Genomic DNA, 18,271 nt, shown 5'->3' with positions numbered 1-18,271 from the left:
GTACAGTACATTTTCTTTCTGGTGTAGAGTTTGAATGGATCCACTTTCAGACCCACATTATTGCTCCCTGATCAGCAGTCATGTCCAGGTCAGTCTGTCTGGTACCCAGTCAGTCTCATATGCTGTAATACAGCTGTAATCGAAACCCATTATCAAGTTCATTTAAATTTGACTTGATAAATTACAAATCCTACTTCTTGACCTGGGGCAAGATTTTAATGACACTTTTGCTCTGCTGTGTTCCTATGTAAACTGTGACATGACAGAGAGGTGAAGCTTGAAGGTTTAACATGTGTCCATGCTTATGTGTGTGCATGTGCACACTTGTATGTTTTCTCTCCATGTGAGTATGTGCACTTACATGCCTACTTGTGCAATATGAGAAAGGACAGTGGTCCAGTGTTTCTTAATGAGAGGCCAATCAGCACACTTTTTCTGAAGCTCTTGCATTATTCAAATGAGACCCACTGCTGACTGAGGGAGTACAGAAACCAGGCCCTCTGTGTCTGCTGCCTTCATTAAAACGTGTACACAACCCACAAACCTCCTCCTGCCCTGCCAGATGCCCTCTCACACAGCCAGCTCTCTACCCATGGGCCATGCCACCTGGGCATAGGTGCCATGTTGTTAGGACTGCTAGTGGTGAGTTACTGTAGGAGTCCCCTCACCAGTCAGTCTGAGTGATGTTGAGTAAAATATGTGCAGACCACACTGAACGTATGTAGGCCTAGCCAACTTCCTGTTTTTCTATTAGTTTGTCAGGCAGGTCTGATTTAATGGTTTATTATTCTGGATTCAACCTAGCTTGTGTTATATGTTCCCTTTGAACTATCAATACTCATGGGTGTACTGTTAGCTGAAAGGGCTGCATCTCTGTGCCCATGGTTGACCTGTCCCAGAGTTATTGGCTCAGCTGACAGACAGAGACAGGATGGCTGGTTTGGCCATGGTGACCCTGCAGGTGAAGGGACAATGGGTCTAGTTGTCCTCGGGTCAATTTGGAACGGGTCGCTATGTTAAAAAAATGTATTTATGTATATCGGGTCCGGATGGAAAATCCCAAGGCCCATTTCGGAACGGACCCGTGAAGACCTCTATTGCTAACACTAGCAGCTGTTAGTGCTGCTGAGCTGAATGTCTTACAGATGACTAGCAGAATGTAAACCCTCTGGCATTCTAGATGTGGTTGAGCTGTAGACCTACCGGCCCTGGGCTACCAACACTGTCACATGGATGTGTGAAGAATTTCCATTGAGTGCTATTTTAGTAATTAAAATGTTTGATCTGAAGAGCTGGGGGAAAAAATAAGTGCACCTCACCACCCCACTCCTCCTCCTTGATGTGGTGCCTCTTGTGTGGGTCTTTTGAAGTGCAGCTCGTCAACAAGTCTGCTCTGTAGTGATGCGCGGGATTACTCATAACCTACAGTCCCCGCAGTTATATCCGCATGGCGGGCGGGCACGTGGGTTTTAGGTAGTACAATATTGTGTGGATGAAGGCTGGGTGGGTGGCGGTCATGTTAAATCAAGATTTTTTAAAATAGGTAAATGTATCATTCTTGTGCAATAAAGATCTATAGGCTACATTGAGGTTTTTCTTTCATTATTGTTATCTGACGTTAGTGTGTAAGCCTAAGCTTTAGCTGTAAGCGTGCCAAATTCACGGCAATTACCAAATGCTTTTGGGAACTTAGGCAGAAAAATTTAACATCGATTCACTGAGGCAAAAAGGACAATGTCGGAGTGGGTTTAAAGTTTAAAATAAAGAGAAGGGAGGGCCAGAACAGTAGCCTAATGTTTGGGAGATATGTTATGTGTGATGACTGTGAGGCACTGAACAAATTCTACAGTCACAAGACTTCAAATATGGCATGTGAAGGGAACTGTACTGTTCGGATGGGTTAAATGGAATAGTAACTGAAGTGAGAACACTGACTGTAGGTCTATAACCTCTCACATAGCCTTACATAATATTAACTTCTACAGAATTAAGTAGTTCTTGCAGTAAAATTATATCCCCCAAATGTACATTTTGACTTGGGAACAGGAGTGGAGGACTGTCTGTAAAGGTGCTGTCTTTATCAAATAAAATAACATGTTATTAGTCACAATTGCCGAATACAACAGGTGTAGATCCCACAGTGAAATTATCTTACATGCTTAAAATCTTACAGTGAAATGTTTACTTACGAGTCCCTAACCAAAAATGCAGTAAAAATATATATATGGATAAGAATAAGAAGTAAAAGTAACAAGTAATTAAAGAGCAGCAGTAAAATAACAATAGCGAGACCATATACAGAGGGGTGCCTGTACAGAGTCAATGTGCAGGGAAACCGGTTAGTTGAGGTAATATGTACATGTAGGTAGAGTTATTAAGGTGACTATGCATAGATGATAACAACAGAGAGTAGAAGCGGTGTAAAAGAGGGGGGGTGCAATGCAAATAGTCTGGGTAGGTGTTCAGGAGTCTTATGGCTTGGGGGTAGAAGCTGTTTAGAAGCGTCTTGGACCTAGACTTGGCACTTCGGTACCGCTTGCCATGCGGTAGCAGAGAGAACAGCCTATGACTAGGGTGGCTGGAGTCTTTGACAATTTTTAAGGCCTTCCTCTGACACCGCCTGGTATAGAGGCCCTGGGTGGCAGGAAGCTTTGCTCCGGTGATGTACTGGGCCGTTCGCACTACCCTCTGTAGTGCCTTGCACCTCCTGGTATAGAGGTTCTGGATGGCAGGAAGCTCTATCCTCTGTAGTGCCTTGCGGTCGGAGGCCGAGCAGTTGCCATACCAGGCAGTGATGCAACCACTGGTGCAGCTGTAGAACCTTTTGAGGATCTGAGGACCCATGCCAAATCTTTTCAGTCTCCTGAGGGAGTCTCCTGTTTTGGTGTGCTTGGACCATGTTAGTTTGTTGGTGATGTGGACACCAAGGAACTTGAAGCTCTCAACCTGCTCCACTGCAGCCCTGTCTATGAAAATGGGGGCGTGCTCTTTTTCCTGTAGTCCACAATCATCTCCTTTGTTGTTGTCGTGGCACCACATGGCCAGGTCTCTGACCTCCTCCCTATAGGCTGTCTAGTTGTTGTCGGTGATCAGGCCTACCACTCTTGTGTCATCCGCAAACTTAATGATGGTGTTGGAGTCTTGCCTGGCCGTGCAGTCATGAGTGAACAGGGAGTACAGGAGGTGACTGAGCATGCAGCCCTGAGGGGCCCCCGTGTTGAGGATCAGTGTGGCGGATGTGTTGTACCTACCCTTACCGCCTGGGGGACGGCCCGTCAGGAAGTTCGGGATCCAGTTGCAGAGGGAGGTGTTTAGTCCCAGCTTATTGATGAGCTTTGAGGGCACTATGGTGTTTAATGCTGAGTTGTAGTCAATGAATAGCATTCTCACGTAGGTGTTCCTTTTGTCCAGGTGGGAAAGGGCGGTGTGGTGCAATAGAGATTGCATCATCTGTGGATCTGTTGGGGCGGTATGCAAATTGGAGTGGGTCTAGGGTTTCTTGGATAATGGTGTTGATGTGAGCCATGGCCAGCCTTTCAAAGAACTTCATGGCTACAGACGTGAGTGCTACAGGTCGGTAGTCATTTAGGCAGGTTACCTTAGTCCCTGTGCTCAAGAACACTATGTTCGTCTGCTTGAAACATGTTGGTATTACAGACTCAGACAGGGAGAGGTTGAAGAGGTCAGTGAAGACACTTGCCAGTTGGTCAGCGCATGCTCGCAGTACCTGTCCTGGTAATCCTTCTGGCCCTGCGGCCTTGACCTGTTGACCTGTTTAAAGGTCTTGCTCACATCAGCTGCGGAGAGCGTGATCACACAGTCTTCTGGTACAGCTGGTGCTCTCATGCATGTTTCAGTTTTATTTGCCTCGAAGCGAGTTTAGCTCGTCTGGTAGGCTCGTGTCACTGGGCAGCTCTCGGCTGTGCTTCCCTTTGTAGTGTGTAATGGTTTGCAAGCCCTGCCATATCCAATGAGCGTCAGAGCCGGTGTAGTACCATTTGATCTTTGTCCTGTATTGATGCTTTGCCTGTTTGATGGTTCGTCGCAGGGCATAGCGGGATTTCTTGTCAGCTTCCGGGTTAGAGTCACGCTCCTTGAAAGCGGAAGCTCTAGCCATTAGCTCAGTGCAGATGTTGCCTGTAATCCATGGCTTCTGGTTGGGGTGTGTACATGCATTCACTTTGGGGACGAAGTCATCAATGCACTTATTGATGAAGCCAATGACTGATGTGGTGTACTCCTCAATGCCATCTTGCTTGTAAGCAGGAATCCAGTGGATAGAATTATTGTCAGATTTGCTAAATGGAGGGTGAGCTTTGTATGCATCTCTGTGTGTGGAGTAAAGGTGGTCCTGAGTTTTTTCCCTCTGGTTGCACATTAAACATACTGATAGAAATTTGGTAAAACGGATTTAATTTTCCCTGCATTAAAGTCCCCGGCTACTCGGAGAGCCACCTCTGGGTGAGCGTTTTCTTGTTTGCTTATAGCGGAATACAGCTCATTCAATGCGATCTTAGTGCCAGCCTCAGTCTGTGGTGGTATGTAAACAGCTACGTAAAATACAGATGAAAACTCTAGGTAGATAGTGTGGTCTACCTGATCATGAGATACTCTACCTCAGGTGAGCAATAGCTCGAGACTTCCTTAGATATCGTGCACCAGCTGTTATTTACAAAAATACATAGTCTGCCGCCCCTTGTCTTACCATACGCCGCTGTTCTATCCTGCCGGTACAGCGTATAACCAGCCAGCTGTATGTTAATAGTGTCATCGTTCAGCCAGGACTCCATGAAGCATAAGATATTACAGTTTTGAATGTCCCGTTGGTAGTTTAATCTTCCGCGTAGGTCATCTATTTTATTTTCCAAAGATTGCACGTTTGCTAGCAGAATGGAAGGAAGTGGGGGTTTATTCGATCGCCTACGAATTCTCAGAAGGCAGCCTGTCCTTTGGCCCCTTTTTCTTCGCCTTCTCTTCACGCAAATCATGGGTATCTGAGCCTGTTTCCGGGAGAGCAGTATATCGTTCACGTCGGGGTTGTCAGACTTGTTAAAGAAAAAAAAGGATTCTATCAGTCCGTGGTGAGTAATCGCAGTCCTGATGTCCAGTAGTTATTTTTGGTCATATGAGACGGTAGCAGCAACAATATGTTCAAAATAAATAAAAAAATACGTTAGAAAAAACCAAAATTGGTTGGGGACATGTAAAACGTCACCCTTCTTCTACGGCACCATCCTAGTTACCCATCCCCAGGTGGTTGGGGATGGGTTGCTACCAATTGCGGGTGGGTGTGGGTGAACAAACAGCTGACCTGCACATCTTTACTGCTCTGCTCTCCAGACTGGCTAAGGTAAGCACAACACTGAAAGGGATCTCACTGGTAAGGCCAGCCTGCCTCAGATGGTGCAGCAGCCTGGATGACAGCGAGAGTGAAAGAGAAGGATGACAAGGGAGGGAGAGAGGGGCAGAGATGAGAGAGGGGTAGATTTACTGATTTGTTTATTTTGGATGTGATGCAGATCCATTGGTTATGTTTCTTCATTATGTTTTACTTAACAATTTGAGGTAGGTGTTTTTATGATTGTGCAAATAAAACTACCAGGCTTTATTAAAAGGAGAGGGTGAGTGGATGGAGAGAAGGAGGGGTGAATAGATAGAGGGAACTACAATATACTGTATTTGGACAAAACAGTCCACAGTTTGGAAAACAGGTCAAGCTTTAGGAGTGCCAGTAGTACTGCTGCTCTCAGCAGCGTTGCCTGCCTTATTTAAAGGAGAGAAGAGCTTTCATGTTCCTGACAAATGGCAGAGATTGCCCCTGCAGCTGCCAGCACACTAGAATAAGGGGTTGTGGGAGGTGGGGGGGTAAAATCAATCTGATTTTATTCACAGGTGAAAAATTAAGTCCTCAGAGGATTCTTTGAATAAGGCCTCTCTGCCAGGCCCTGTTCAGAAGCTATCAGTGTCAGCGTCTGACTCTACAAACATTATTCATGTGCTGAGACAGCCTGGGCACCGCACCGGCCCTCACTACAAGGACGGACGCGACTCTGTGTGTGTGTGTGCGGGCGTGTTTCAACGCTCGTGCCTGTGTCCTGTCCCCCTCAGATCCTATCTCCTGTTCTATCTCTGTATTGGATCTGTAGGAGGTGTCCCATGATAAGGACATTAATCATGCATTCTTCTCGCTATGAGACGTCTTACTCTGCCTCTCCCACAATTCCGTGAGCCCAGCGGTGGTGTGTAAAGGTGCTGTGTTCCTGACGGGGGTGTACCATCTTCATCACGGTTCCCCTGACAGGTGTTGCCAAGTGTTCTTTGCAGAATCTCAGAATGCAGAACCTATTGACAATACGCGGAACACGGCCACTTCCTACATGGAACATCACAGTCCAGTCGGTTCACTTACAAATGGGCTCTTATTTAGCTATAAATTCCATTCAGCTGATGTCTGCTCGTTCAATTCCCCCTCTCTGGTAATTTCAAAGGAATACGAGGCCATTCATCATGTGGGATTACTGTCTTGTGAGGAGCTGACTGGTCCTATACCTACCACTACCAAACTGAGAACCTCTGGCGCTCAATATGCATGGTTGTGTCTGGATTTTAGGTATCACACTCAGCTAGACCCTTATCTCAGCTTGTGACCCCCAGGGCTCTCTTTAGTACTCAGGGTTGGGTTAAATGCATTAAATGCGGAAGACACATTTCAGTTGAATGCATTCAGTTGTACAACTGACTGGGTATTTCCCTTTCTATTTCTGATTTCTCTGAGCTTTGATGTCACTCTGCCTTCCTCCTCTCTCCTTTTAGGTTTTTATATCCATATCCATTAGACTCTAATGCGATGAACAATGGCAATAAAAGCCAGTGAAGCAGATCTGGAACTGTATATTTACATGCCTCTCTGTGAACGGTTTGTCTCCTCTCCTGAGTTCTGCTACTATATACAGTAGGCCTACCCTATTGGGCTGCCAGTGCAAATATAGAAAATAATGGATGGAAGTTGAAATAGTCTTAAAATATCTGAATAATTAATATTTGTTAGTGAGAGAGGAGCTCTGTCTGACCACATTTTATTTTAGCTGCCACATTGCATCTCTCTTTCTCATTGGTCAGAGTGTAGGCTTAGTCTCTGGGGCTAAATTTTACTTCACTCTGTACTTTTAATCTAATTATTATTATTTTTTTTAAATCTGGTTGACTGAGTTATTAGAATAGCTCTATGTACTGTAGCTCTGTATTGGCGCTATGTGGTGGAATGGGCTCAGTAATGACGCTTGCAGGATCCAGAGCCAGATATTATGTAAATGTGAAAAGCTTTTTAAAAAAGTCTCTCCAATGTTTAATTTACTTACCTGCACTCTATTGATTTATGTGCTGTGTTCAATGAATGTCTGCATTTTCTAATGAAGGAATCTCTCTCCACATCTTTCCCTCTCATCTATCTCCCTCTTTCTCTCCTGTCTTTCCTTCCTCCACCCCCACCCCCTCACCTTTCCTCCCCATCTCTCTCCTTCTCTTTCTCATTCTCTCTCCCTCCTCTCTCCCTCCCTCCCCCCTCTCAGATCTGGACCTGTGCTACTTCTGGAGCTGGAATGCGTTTGAGGACTACCTGCTGTTCTGCTTTGCCTTCATGGTGCTGTGTGCCTTCCTCCCCCTGCTCCTGCTGGACTCTGTGCTGTTTGTGGAGGGCCTAGGCTCCCTGGCTATGCTGTTCGATGCCATCATGGGGGTGCCACAGCTGCTGCAGAACTTCCACACCCACTCCACCCGCGGCATGAGGTGAGTGAGTGGCCTGGCTGTAACACACTCCATGAACCCTGTGTGGTGTATACTGTATGTCAATAGGCTGTTGGTCGACAGAGTTTTTTTTCTTGAGCGGTCGCAAATTTATTTAGATTTTTTTTATGACATACAAGACACCTGTCTGATTCGCGCCTTCTCAGTGGACTAATCATTGCGGAGGCCGCTGGGATGGCACAGTCCATCACTCTAAGACATTGTACATTGTATATTGTATATGATTTAGGGCTGTCCGTTGGCCGACTGAAAGTAATCTGTTCTTTCAACCAATCGATTGGTCGAAATTTTTAAACTGGCATTTTTCCATATATAGACACACCCTATGTGTTATAATAAAAATCAATCAATCAATCAAATATGCATTGAGCTTGTCTGATGCTTTAAGCGCAATGGTTGATGAAATAAGACACAAATTACTCAAGAGGGAGCCAGAGATCAAGATAACCAGAAGAAAAGAAAACCTAACCTGTCCCGACCATCCTCCTCCCACGCCTACTGGCTTTCGAAAATTTTGCAGTTACTCTCATGAAGTTGCCGGTAATAGGCTGCACGATGAGTGCCGATTTATCTTACAAATTCTACCAATCTGCGTGCCAGATAGGGTTTTCAAATGCCCATTTTTGTGGAACAGTTTTATTTCATTTATAATAATGTCTTCGTATCTCAAAATCATTGTCATGTGGTTAATCAAAATTCTATCCAAATCTAAATGGTACAAACCTAAAAAGTTACTTCTATTGCCATTGCCAACTATGTAAAAATTGCCTATAAAGCCAACAAATGAAAACATTGCAATCTGCAGGTAGAAAATATCCTGACACATTGGCCTGTCTGCAACACACTTGAAACATTGTATCAACTATTAACTTGGGTCTTTACAGAAGCTCCAACATTGTATAAAATATTCTGGGCCCTCAGTTTCCTGCGCCAATGAGCTCGGGACAGACACCGCTGTAGACTATTTGCTCAAGGGATAAGAAGTATTTGGGTAGGCCTATTTTATGATGTTTCCACTGGGTCAGAGTATGACATTTTTTCCTTTCACGCTGAGTGGATATCGAAAGGGAGAGAGCTGGAAAGATTTTTCTAATACATTGAGGAGCTATTGTTATTCTTAATGGATGTAGAAACAGACTTCATTTTCTTGCTGTATGAGGTGAAGAAAACATTACTTTGAGAAGCTCCACAGCTCATTAGTCGTGGTGCATTAAGCCAATCAGAAATACGATCATATCCAAATAATGGACACATATATACATACATTTCTGCGCAGGTCTGGTAGCCTATAGGCCTACTTCTATGTGTAATCAGTTGCGCATCCTTACTCAACATTGACAGGAGGGCTCCAAACAAAAGACAGTGACGAAATTGACAAAGCGCTTAAATGGAATGAAATGAACCAAAAGTTGTTTCTCACAAGTGTAGCATAGGTTGTGTGCTCTGCAAACAACGTGTCTACTCCAACAATCAGAACGGTAAAAGACTGGAATAATAATATATTGAATGCATTAAAACTAGAACCGTCTGGCCTTTTAGAATATAAGTACCAGCTAGAGAAAGTTGCTGGGCTTCCCCTTTAGCATATGAGAGACCTGATGGAAAATACACAGCGTCTTTAACACATTTGAGAACAGTTTTGACTTAAAGTTGGTTACCTGATCAGTTTGGATTACTTTAGGGAGTCCAAACGTAGAGAAGAACTTCACTAGTGCCTTCACCACAGTCTCTCATATCTCTCTCAACCTGCAAGGCGCGCAAACAAACAAAAATAACAACAGAGATAGATAGAGTCAAGGATATGTTTTGTATAATACTACAAAGTCCTAGAAAAAACGTAGGCCTGTAGCCTATTTTCATTTCCCTTACAATAAAAACATTACAGTGTAATCCATTTGATCAACTTTATTTGTAGATTTGATTAGTAATAGAGTTATAGTAATTAATAAAGTCCAGTTACAGCTTCTTTTAACAAATTAGAAACAAAAAATATGAGAATAATAATATAACCAGCCGGGTGTGCAGGTGAAATGATTTGCTGTATTCCTAAACAAAAGCACCAGTCATGAACAATTCTAAACAATTAATTGCATAAAGAAATTTGTGGAAAAATTAATGCTGATAAAATAAAAATAAACAGTGATTTGTTGATTTTATCAAACACTGTATTGTGCTATTATTTCCGTGCCTTTACACATTAATCAATCGCGTCTTCTCTTTATGCTTCGGGTCCACAAACAAATTGGTTGCACTGCACAGTTTTCATGTGTTCGTTGTTGGAATGAGACCAAGGTGCAGCGTGGTAGGCATACCTTTTCCTTTAATTTAAAATGTTCCACCAAAAAACAATAAACAACTCAACGAACGTAAAGCTAGTAGTGCAAACACATGCAACACAAAAAGACAAGATCCCACAACAGAGAGTGGGGAAAAGGGCTGCCTAAGTATGATCCCCAATCAGAGACAACGATAGACAGCTGCCTCTGATTGGGAACCATAATCAGCCAAAAACAAATAAATATACCATATAGAATGCCCACCCCAAATCACACCCTGGCCTAACCAAATAGAGAAATAAAACGGCTCTCTAAGGTCAGGGCGTGGTGCCAGTACAGGTTGCACCGGGCTGATGACACGCACCTCAGGACGAGTGCGGGGAGGAGGCACAGGACGTACTGGACTGTGGATGCGCACTGGAGGCCTGATGCGTGGGACCGGTACAGGTGGCACCGGGCTGATGACACTCACCTCAGGACGAGTGTGGGGAGGAGGAACAGGACGGACCTTACTGGGGACACGCACTTGAGTGAGAGGAGCAGGAACAAGACACACCTGACTGGGAAAGCGCACTTGAGGGAGAGTGCGAGGAGTTGGCACAGGACGCACTGGGCTGTGAAGATGCACTGGAGACCTGGTGTGTATAGCCGGCATCAATAGTTCCGGAACTTTAACACACTTCTCAGGATGAGTACGGGGAGCTGACTCAGGTGGCACTAAACTGACAACACGTTCCTTTATACCAAATCTGTGTATCCTCCACCAACTCAACAACTCTCCCATTTCTCTCCCCTCCAAATCCTCCTCCTTCTCCCAGACTGGCTTTGGTTCACTCCTCGGCACTGCCGACTGCTCCATGTGCCCCTCCAAAAAAATGTCTTGGTGTTTCTGTGGCCTACCTCCCCGACTTCGTTGCTCTCCCTCCTTCGCTGCTTCTGCCTGCCTCCATGGCAGGCTCTTATACCTCTCCAATACTTCCTCCCAAGTCCAGGCTATTCTCTCCTCAACCTCCTCTATAGACCAGGATGCCATCTCCTCCCGAGCACGCTGCATGGTCTAGTTGTGGTGGGATCTTCTCTCACGTCCGTTGTTGGAATGAGCCCAAGGTGCAGCGTGGTAGGCGTACATTTTCCTTTAATTTTAAATGTTCCACCAAAAAACAATAAACAACTCAACGAACGTAAAGCTAGTAGTGCAAACACATGCAACACAAAAAGACAAGATTCCACAACAGATAGTGGGAAAAAGGGCTGCCTAAGTATGATCCCCAATCGGAGAAAACGATAGACAGCTGCCTCTGATTGAGAACCATACTCGACCAAAAACAAAGAAAAAGACAACATAGAATTCCCACACCAAATCACACCCTGACCTAACCAAATAAATAAATAAAATGTCTCTCTAAGGTCAGGGCGTGACAATGGGCCTCGTTTCGTGTGTACCTGCCAACTTGATCTTGTAGCTTATTTCTTTGTGAGGTTCTTACGTAGCTCACATGCCAGATCCAGTGGGATGCATGGTGCTGAGGATGCAAATACATGTACACGGCCAGCATCCCGGAGTCACATCTTCACTGTTGACCTTGACACTGGTGTTTTGCAGGTACTATTTAATGAAGCTGCCATTTGAGGACTTGTGAGGCATCTGTTTCTCAAACTAGACATTCTAATGTACTTTTCCTCTTGCTCAGTTGTGCACCAGGGCCTCCCACTCCTCTTTATATTCTAATTAGAGCCAGTTTGCGCTGTTCTGTGAAGGGAGTAGTTAGTACACAGCGTTGTACGAGATCTTCAGTTTCTTGGCAATTTCTCGCATGGAATAGCCTCAATTTCTCAAAACAAGAATAGACTGACGAGTTTCAGAAGAAAGTTCTTTGTTTCTGTCCATTTTGAGCCTGTAATCGAACCCACAAATGCTGATGCTTCAGATACTCAACTGGTCTAAAGAAGGCCAGTTTTTTTGCTTTTTTACAGTTTTCAGCTGTGCTGACTTAATTGCTAAAGTTTTTTCTAATGATCAGTTAGCCTTTTAAAATGATACACTTGGATTAGCTAACACAACGTGCGATTGGAACACAGGAGTGATGGTTGCTGATAATGGGCCTCTGTACGCCTATGTAGATATTCCATAAAAAATCTGCAATTTCCAGCTACAATAGTCATTTACAACATTAACAATGTCTACACTGTATTTCTGATCAATTTGATGTTATTTTAATGGACAAAAAATGTGCTTTTCTTTCAAAAACAAGGACATTTCTAAGTGACCCCAAACTTTTGAACGGTAGTGTACATGCTCACACTCACACACTCACTAAACCCAATGTGGTACACACACCCACACTGCTCTCTCAGAAATGCTGAGGGGATGGTTGTCGGAGGGAATGGCTGCCTTTTTACAGGCTCCTAACCAGCTCTGAAATGTAGTTGGTTTTTTTTTAGAATTTTTTGTATCAAATGTTGTACATAATATTGCTGCTACAGTTGCTGCTACCATCTCTTATGACCAAAAAGAGCTTCTGAACATCAGAACAGCAAATACTCATCTCGAACTGGACAAAGATTTTTTGATTAATGAGTCCGACGCGAAGGATACACTGCTTTGTGAAGACAATGCCCAAATCCCCGCCATTCGCGTGAATAAAATACGGAAATACAGGGGGCGGAGGTCTGGGTGCATTGTGAGAATTCCTCGCCGAGTGAGTAGACCACCACTGCCCTCCGCATTATTGGCCAATGTGCAATTATTGGAAAACAAACTGGATGATCTTCGATTAAGACAGTCCTACAAACTGTAATATCTTACGTTTCACCGAGACTTAGCTGAACGACGACATGGATAATATAGAGCTGGCTGGCTTCTCCGTTTTTCGGCAGGACAGAGCAGCTACGTCTGGTAAAATACTACAGATAATACAGAAGTGGTCAGATGACACGGGCACTATGCTACAGGACTGTTTTGCTAGCACATACTGTAATATGTTCCGGGATTCATCCAATGGCATTAAGGAGTATACCACCTCAGTCACCAGCTTCATCAATAAGTGCATCGACGACGTCGTCCCCACAGTGACCGTACTTACATACCCCAACCAGAAGCCATGGATTACAGGCAACATCCGCACCGAGCTAAAGGCTAGAGATTCCGCTTTCAAGGAGCGGGAAACTAACCCAGACACTTATAACCTCTTATGGCTGCATCCCTTGTTCTCAATTTCCGCCTGAAGACGTACCCTAATCTAACTGCCTGTAGCTCAGCCCCAGAGGCAAGGATATGCATATTCTTCGTATCATTTGAATGGAAACATTCTGAAGTTTGTGGAAATGTTAATTGAATGTAGGAGAATATAACACAGTAGATCTGGTGGAAGAAAATAGTTTTTTATTGTTGTAGCATCATCTTTCACATGTACTAGAATAGCCACACAGTCAGATAGGATGCTGGATATAATGTTGATGGTTAACACAAGAGGGCAACAGTAGGTGTGCAAAGTTTCAGACTGATAACTTCAGGAATGGGTGAGCCACATGACATTTAGCATGAAGTCACCCAGGTGTCCCACACAAGTTGCCCAAATGTACCCAAGTGGCCGAATTGGTGAAATGACCTATAACTATATACAACAGTGCAAATAACTACATACAACATATCAAAAAGCAATTCTAACACACAAAAAAAATATAGAAAAATGTTAAAAAATATATTAGAAAATAAATATTTAAAAAACCAGTAGACCCTTTGGAAGTCCTCTACACAATATTTTGCTGCCTGTGCCATGTCCCATAGCAGTCTCTTTGTGATGTAAAGCAGAGGCAAACTGAACAAGTGGTGCAGGTCATGCGACACAGAACACAACGACGCCTCCATGCTCTGCCCTTTTGGCCCTGAGGCACAGTCATGCCTGCAGTAATTAACTGTGGCATATGAACACCACTGGAGGCAGGAGTAGAGGGGGGCAGAGGTAGAGTGGGCAGCTTGGCACCGGGGGCTCCCAGTCAGTCGCTATCACTGTGAAAGAAAACATTAAAAAAATATTTGTATTTGTGAGCCTTTTATCATCACATAAAATAAACAGATATGTATTGTATAGAACAGAGGGAACAGTCACTAAGGTGAAGTGCTGTTCCATTCAACTCCGGCCATTGTTGTGGGCCTGCCCTCCCCCGAACAGCACCCAATGGCTATTTCATATGGAAATGGAGAGGAGTAGCAGGCGCAGTGGCCATGTGTGTGTTTGCTGTTCTACTCCATCCCATTTGAATAAAAAAATGGAAAATATATATGTCTGACATGGAATATATATATATATATATACAGTGCCTTGCGAAAGTATTCGGCCCCCTTGAACTTTGCGACCTTTTGCCACATTTCAGGCTTCAAACATAAAGATATAAAACTGTATTTTTTTGTGAAGAATCAACAACAAGTGGGACACAATCATGAAGTGGAACGACATTTATTGGATATTTCAAACTTTTTTAACAAATCAAAAACTGAACAATTGGGCGTGCAAAATTATTCAGCCCCCTTAAGTTAATACTTTGTAGCGCCACCTTTTGCTGCGATTACAGCTGTAAGTCGCTTGGGGTATGTCTCTATCAGTTTTGCACATCGAGAGACTGAAATTTTTTCCCATTCCTCCTTGCAAAACAGCTCGAGCTCAGTGAGGTTGGATGGAGAGCATTTGTGAACAGCACTTTTCAGTTCTTTCCACAGATTCTCGATTGGATTCAGGTCTGGACTTTGACTTGGCCATTCTAACACCTGGATATGTTTATTTTTGAACCATTCCATTGTAGATTTTGCTTTATGTTTTGGATCATTGTCTTGTTGGAAGACAAATCTCCGTCCCAGTCTCAGGTCTTTTGCAGACTCCATCAGGTTTTCTTCCAGAATGGTCCTGTATTTGGCTCCATCCATCTTCCCATCAATTTTAACCATCTTCCCTGTCCCTGCTGAAGAAAAGCAGGCCCAAACCATGATGCTGCCACCATCATGTTTGACAGTGGGGATGGTGTGTGTTCAGGGTGATGAGCTGTGTTGCTTTTACGCCAAACATAACTTCTTGCATTGTTGCCAAAAAGTTCAATTTTGGTTTCATCTGACCAGAACACCTTCTTCCACATGTTTGGTGTGTCTCCCAGGTGGCTTGTGGCAAACTTTAAACGACACTTTTTATGGATATCTTTAAGAAATGGCTTTCTTCTTGCCACTCTTCCATAAAGGCCAGATTTGTGCAATATACGACTGATTGTTGTCCTATGGACAGAGTCTCCCACCTCAGCTGTAGATCTCTGCAGTTCATCCAGAGTGATCATGGGCCTCTTGGCTGCATCTCTGATCAGTCTTCTCCTTGTATGAGCTGAAAGTTTAGAGGGACGGCCAAGTCTTGGTAGATTTGCAGTGGTCTGATACTCCTTCCATTTCAATATTATCGCTTGCACAGTGCTCCTTGGGATGTTTAAAGCTTGGGAAATCTTTTTGTATCCAAATCCGGCTTTAAACTTCTTCACAACAGTATCTCGGACCTGCCTGGTGTGTTCCTTGTTCTTCATGATGCTCTCTGCGCTTTTAACGGACCTCTGAGACTATCACAGTGCAGGTGCATTTATACGGAGACTTGATTACACACAGGTGGATTGTATTTATCATCATTAGTCATTTAGGTCAACATTGGATCATTCAGAGATCCTCACTGAACTTCTGGAGAGAGTTTGCTGCACTGAAAGTAAAGGGGCTGAATAATTTTGCACGCCCAATTGTTCAGTTTTTGATTTGTTAAAAAAGGTTGAAATATCCAATAAATGTCGTTCCACTTCATGATTGTGTCCCACTTGTTGTTGATTCTTCACAAAAAAATACAGTTTTATATCTTTATGTTTGAAGCCTGAAATGTGGCAAAAGGTCGCAAAGTTCAAGGGGGCCGAATACTTTCGCAAGGCACTGTATGTATGTATGTATATATATATATATATATATATATATATATATATATATATATATACATACACACCCAAACAAACCAACAAACGCACACACACAAACACCCAAACAAACCACACATTTCATCACACATTTCATTGCAAAATATATATATATATATTTATATTTCATAAAAATGGCATTATCACTTACCCGTCCAGAACGTCCGTCCTGTACGTCCTGTCCTTGCAGAAACAGCTCCTCAGCTCCTGTTTGAATCATAACACTCAAAGATTCCTCAAACAAAAAATCTGTCTCACTTTCCCGATCAATCTCTTCTATAATGTGGTGCAAATCTGTATACTTAGACTTGGACTTCGCTTTTCCTGATTTATTCGCCATGAAGTCTTCAATGAAATCGTCGAAAATACATCTTTCCAAAATACTGCGGTGCGTAACAAGCGTCACTGCAACTGCTCTGATAGTCAAGGCGAGAATGGAGTTCCTTATGCGTGCATTTACAAACAAGGAATGGTGGTCCAACCCAAAACCATTACATACTGGCGTTTACCTCAGCTCATTGGCTATCTACCCAGCTAGATTTCAAGAAGATCAGTGGTCATTGGGCAGAAATACAGTCAATCAACGAAGCTTCGCTAAAATTATTGGTGCGCAAAGAAGTCATTGCTCGTTGTCTTTAAATCAGTTCACTTCGGTCAATACTCCCCGCAAAAAAACTATGACGTTTAGCTGTGTTGCAAACATCCAGAGGAATGCATTGAAACTAACCATGACTAGATAAACGATTGTGTGTAATTACGTCGAATGCCCCGTAAAAAGAGAAGAGAAATAAGAGCAAGATATCAGAATGTAAGTCATAATTTTACCTTCAGATGTGAATGTGTAAAAACTGTCATGGCGGAAAATGTTTTTGTTGTTGATTGCTCTTCTTGTGGAAGGCTACCCGAAACGTTTTACCCAAGTTTTTTTTTTTAGTTTTTTTATTTCACCTTTAAACAACACACAGAGTTACACATGGAATAACAAGCATACAGTCAATAACACAATAGACAAAATAAAGTATATACAGTGTGTGCAAATGGCACGAGAAGGTAAGGCAATAAATAGGCCATAGTAGCGAAGTAATTACAATTTAATAAATTAACACTGGAGTGATAGATGTGCAGATGATGTGCAAGTAGAAATACTGGTGTGCAAAAGACCAGAAAAGTAAATAAAAAAAACAATATGTGGTTGAGGTAGGTAGATTGGATGAGCTATTTACAGATGAGCTATGTACAGCTGCTCAGATAGCTGATGTTTAAAGTTAATGAGGGAAATGTAAGTCTCCTGCTTCAGCGATTTTTGCAATTCATTACAGTCATTGGCAGCGGACAACTGGAAGGAAAGGCAGCCAAATGAGGTGTTGGCTTTGGGGATGACCAGTGAGATATACCTGCTGGAGCGCGTGCTACGGGTGGATTTTGTTATCTTGACCAGTGAGCTGAGATAAGGTGGAGCTTTACCTAGCATGGACTTATAGATGACCTGGAGCCAGTGGGTCTGGCAACGAATATGTAGCGAGGGCCTGCCGACGAGAGCATACAGGTCGCAGTGGTGGGTGGTGTATGGGGCTTTGGTAACAGGGTATGTTTGGCGGCATGAGTGAAGGAGGCCTTGTTGCGAAATAGGATGCCGATTCTCGATTTAATTTCTGATTGGAGATGTCTAATATGAGTCTGGAAGGAGAGTTTACAGTCTAGCCAGACACCTAGGTATTTGTAGTTGTTCCACATATTCTAAGTCGGAACTCTCCAGAGTAGTGATGCTAGTCGGGCAGGCTGGTGCGGGCAGCGAACGGTTGAAAAGCATGCATTTAGTTTTACTAGCATTTAAGAGCAGTTGGTGGCCACGGAAGAAGTGTTGTATGGCATTGAAGCTCGTTTGGAGGTTTGTTAACACAGTGTCCAATGAAGGGCCAGGTGTATACAGAATGGTATCTTCTGCGTAGAGGTGGATCGGGGAATCACCAGCAGCAAAAGCGACATCATTGAACCCTGTGGTACCCCGATAGAGACTGCCTGAGGTCCGGACAACAGGCCCTCCAATTTGACACACTGAACTCTGACTGAGAACTAGTTGGTGAACCAGGCGAGGCAGTCATTTGAGAAACCAAGACTGTTCAGTCTGCCGATAAGAATACGGTGATTGACAGAGTTGAAGGCCTTGGCCAGGTTGATGAAGACGGCTGCACAGTTCTGTCTTTTAT

At 43.6% G+C, this 18,271-nt stretch overlaps 1 protein-coding gene across 1 annotated transcript in view; it reads left to right on the top strand.

The window, feature by feature from the left end:
- The window catches only part of LOC139392705 (solute carrier family 66 member 2-like), a 97,520-nt gene that overhangs the window by 16,952 nt on the left and 62,297 nt on the right, over positions 1-18,271 (top strand). The window contains exon 3 of the mRNA XM_071140929.1: positions 7,569-7,785. Within this exon, the coding sequence (XP_070997030.1) occupies positions 7,569-7,785 (217 nt within the window). The remainder of the gene's footprint in view (positions 1-7,568; positions 7,786-18,271) is intronic.

This window comes from Oncorhynchus clarkii, chromosome 1 (assembly GCF_045791955.1).
Source record: "Oncorhynchus clarkii lewisi isolate Uvic-CL-2024 chromosome 1, UVic_Ocla_1.0, whole genome shotgun sequence".
In the NCBI taxonomy this organism is placed as follows: domain Eukaryota; kingdom Metazoa; phylum Chordata; class Actinopteri; order Salmoniformes; family Salmonidae; genus Oncorhynchus; species Oncorhynchus clarkii.
The sequence above is the reverse complement of the archived record's forward strand: the minus strand, read 5'-3'. Positions and strand labels throughout refer to the sequence as shown.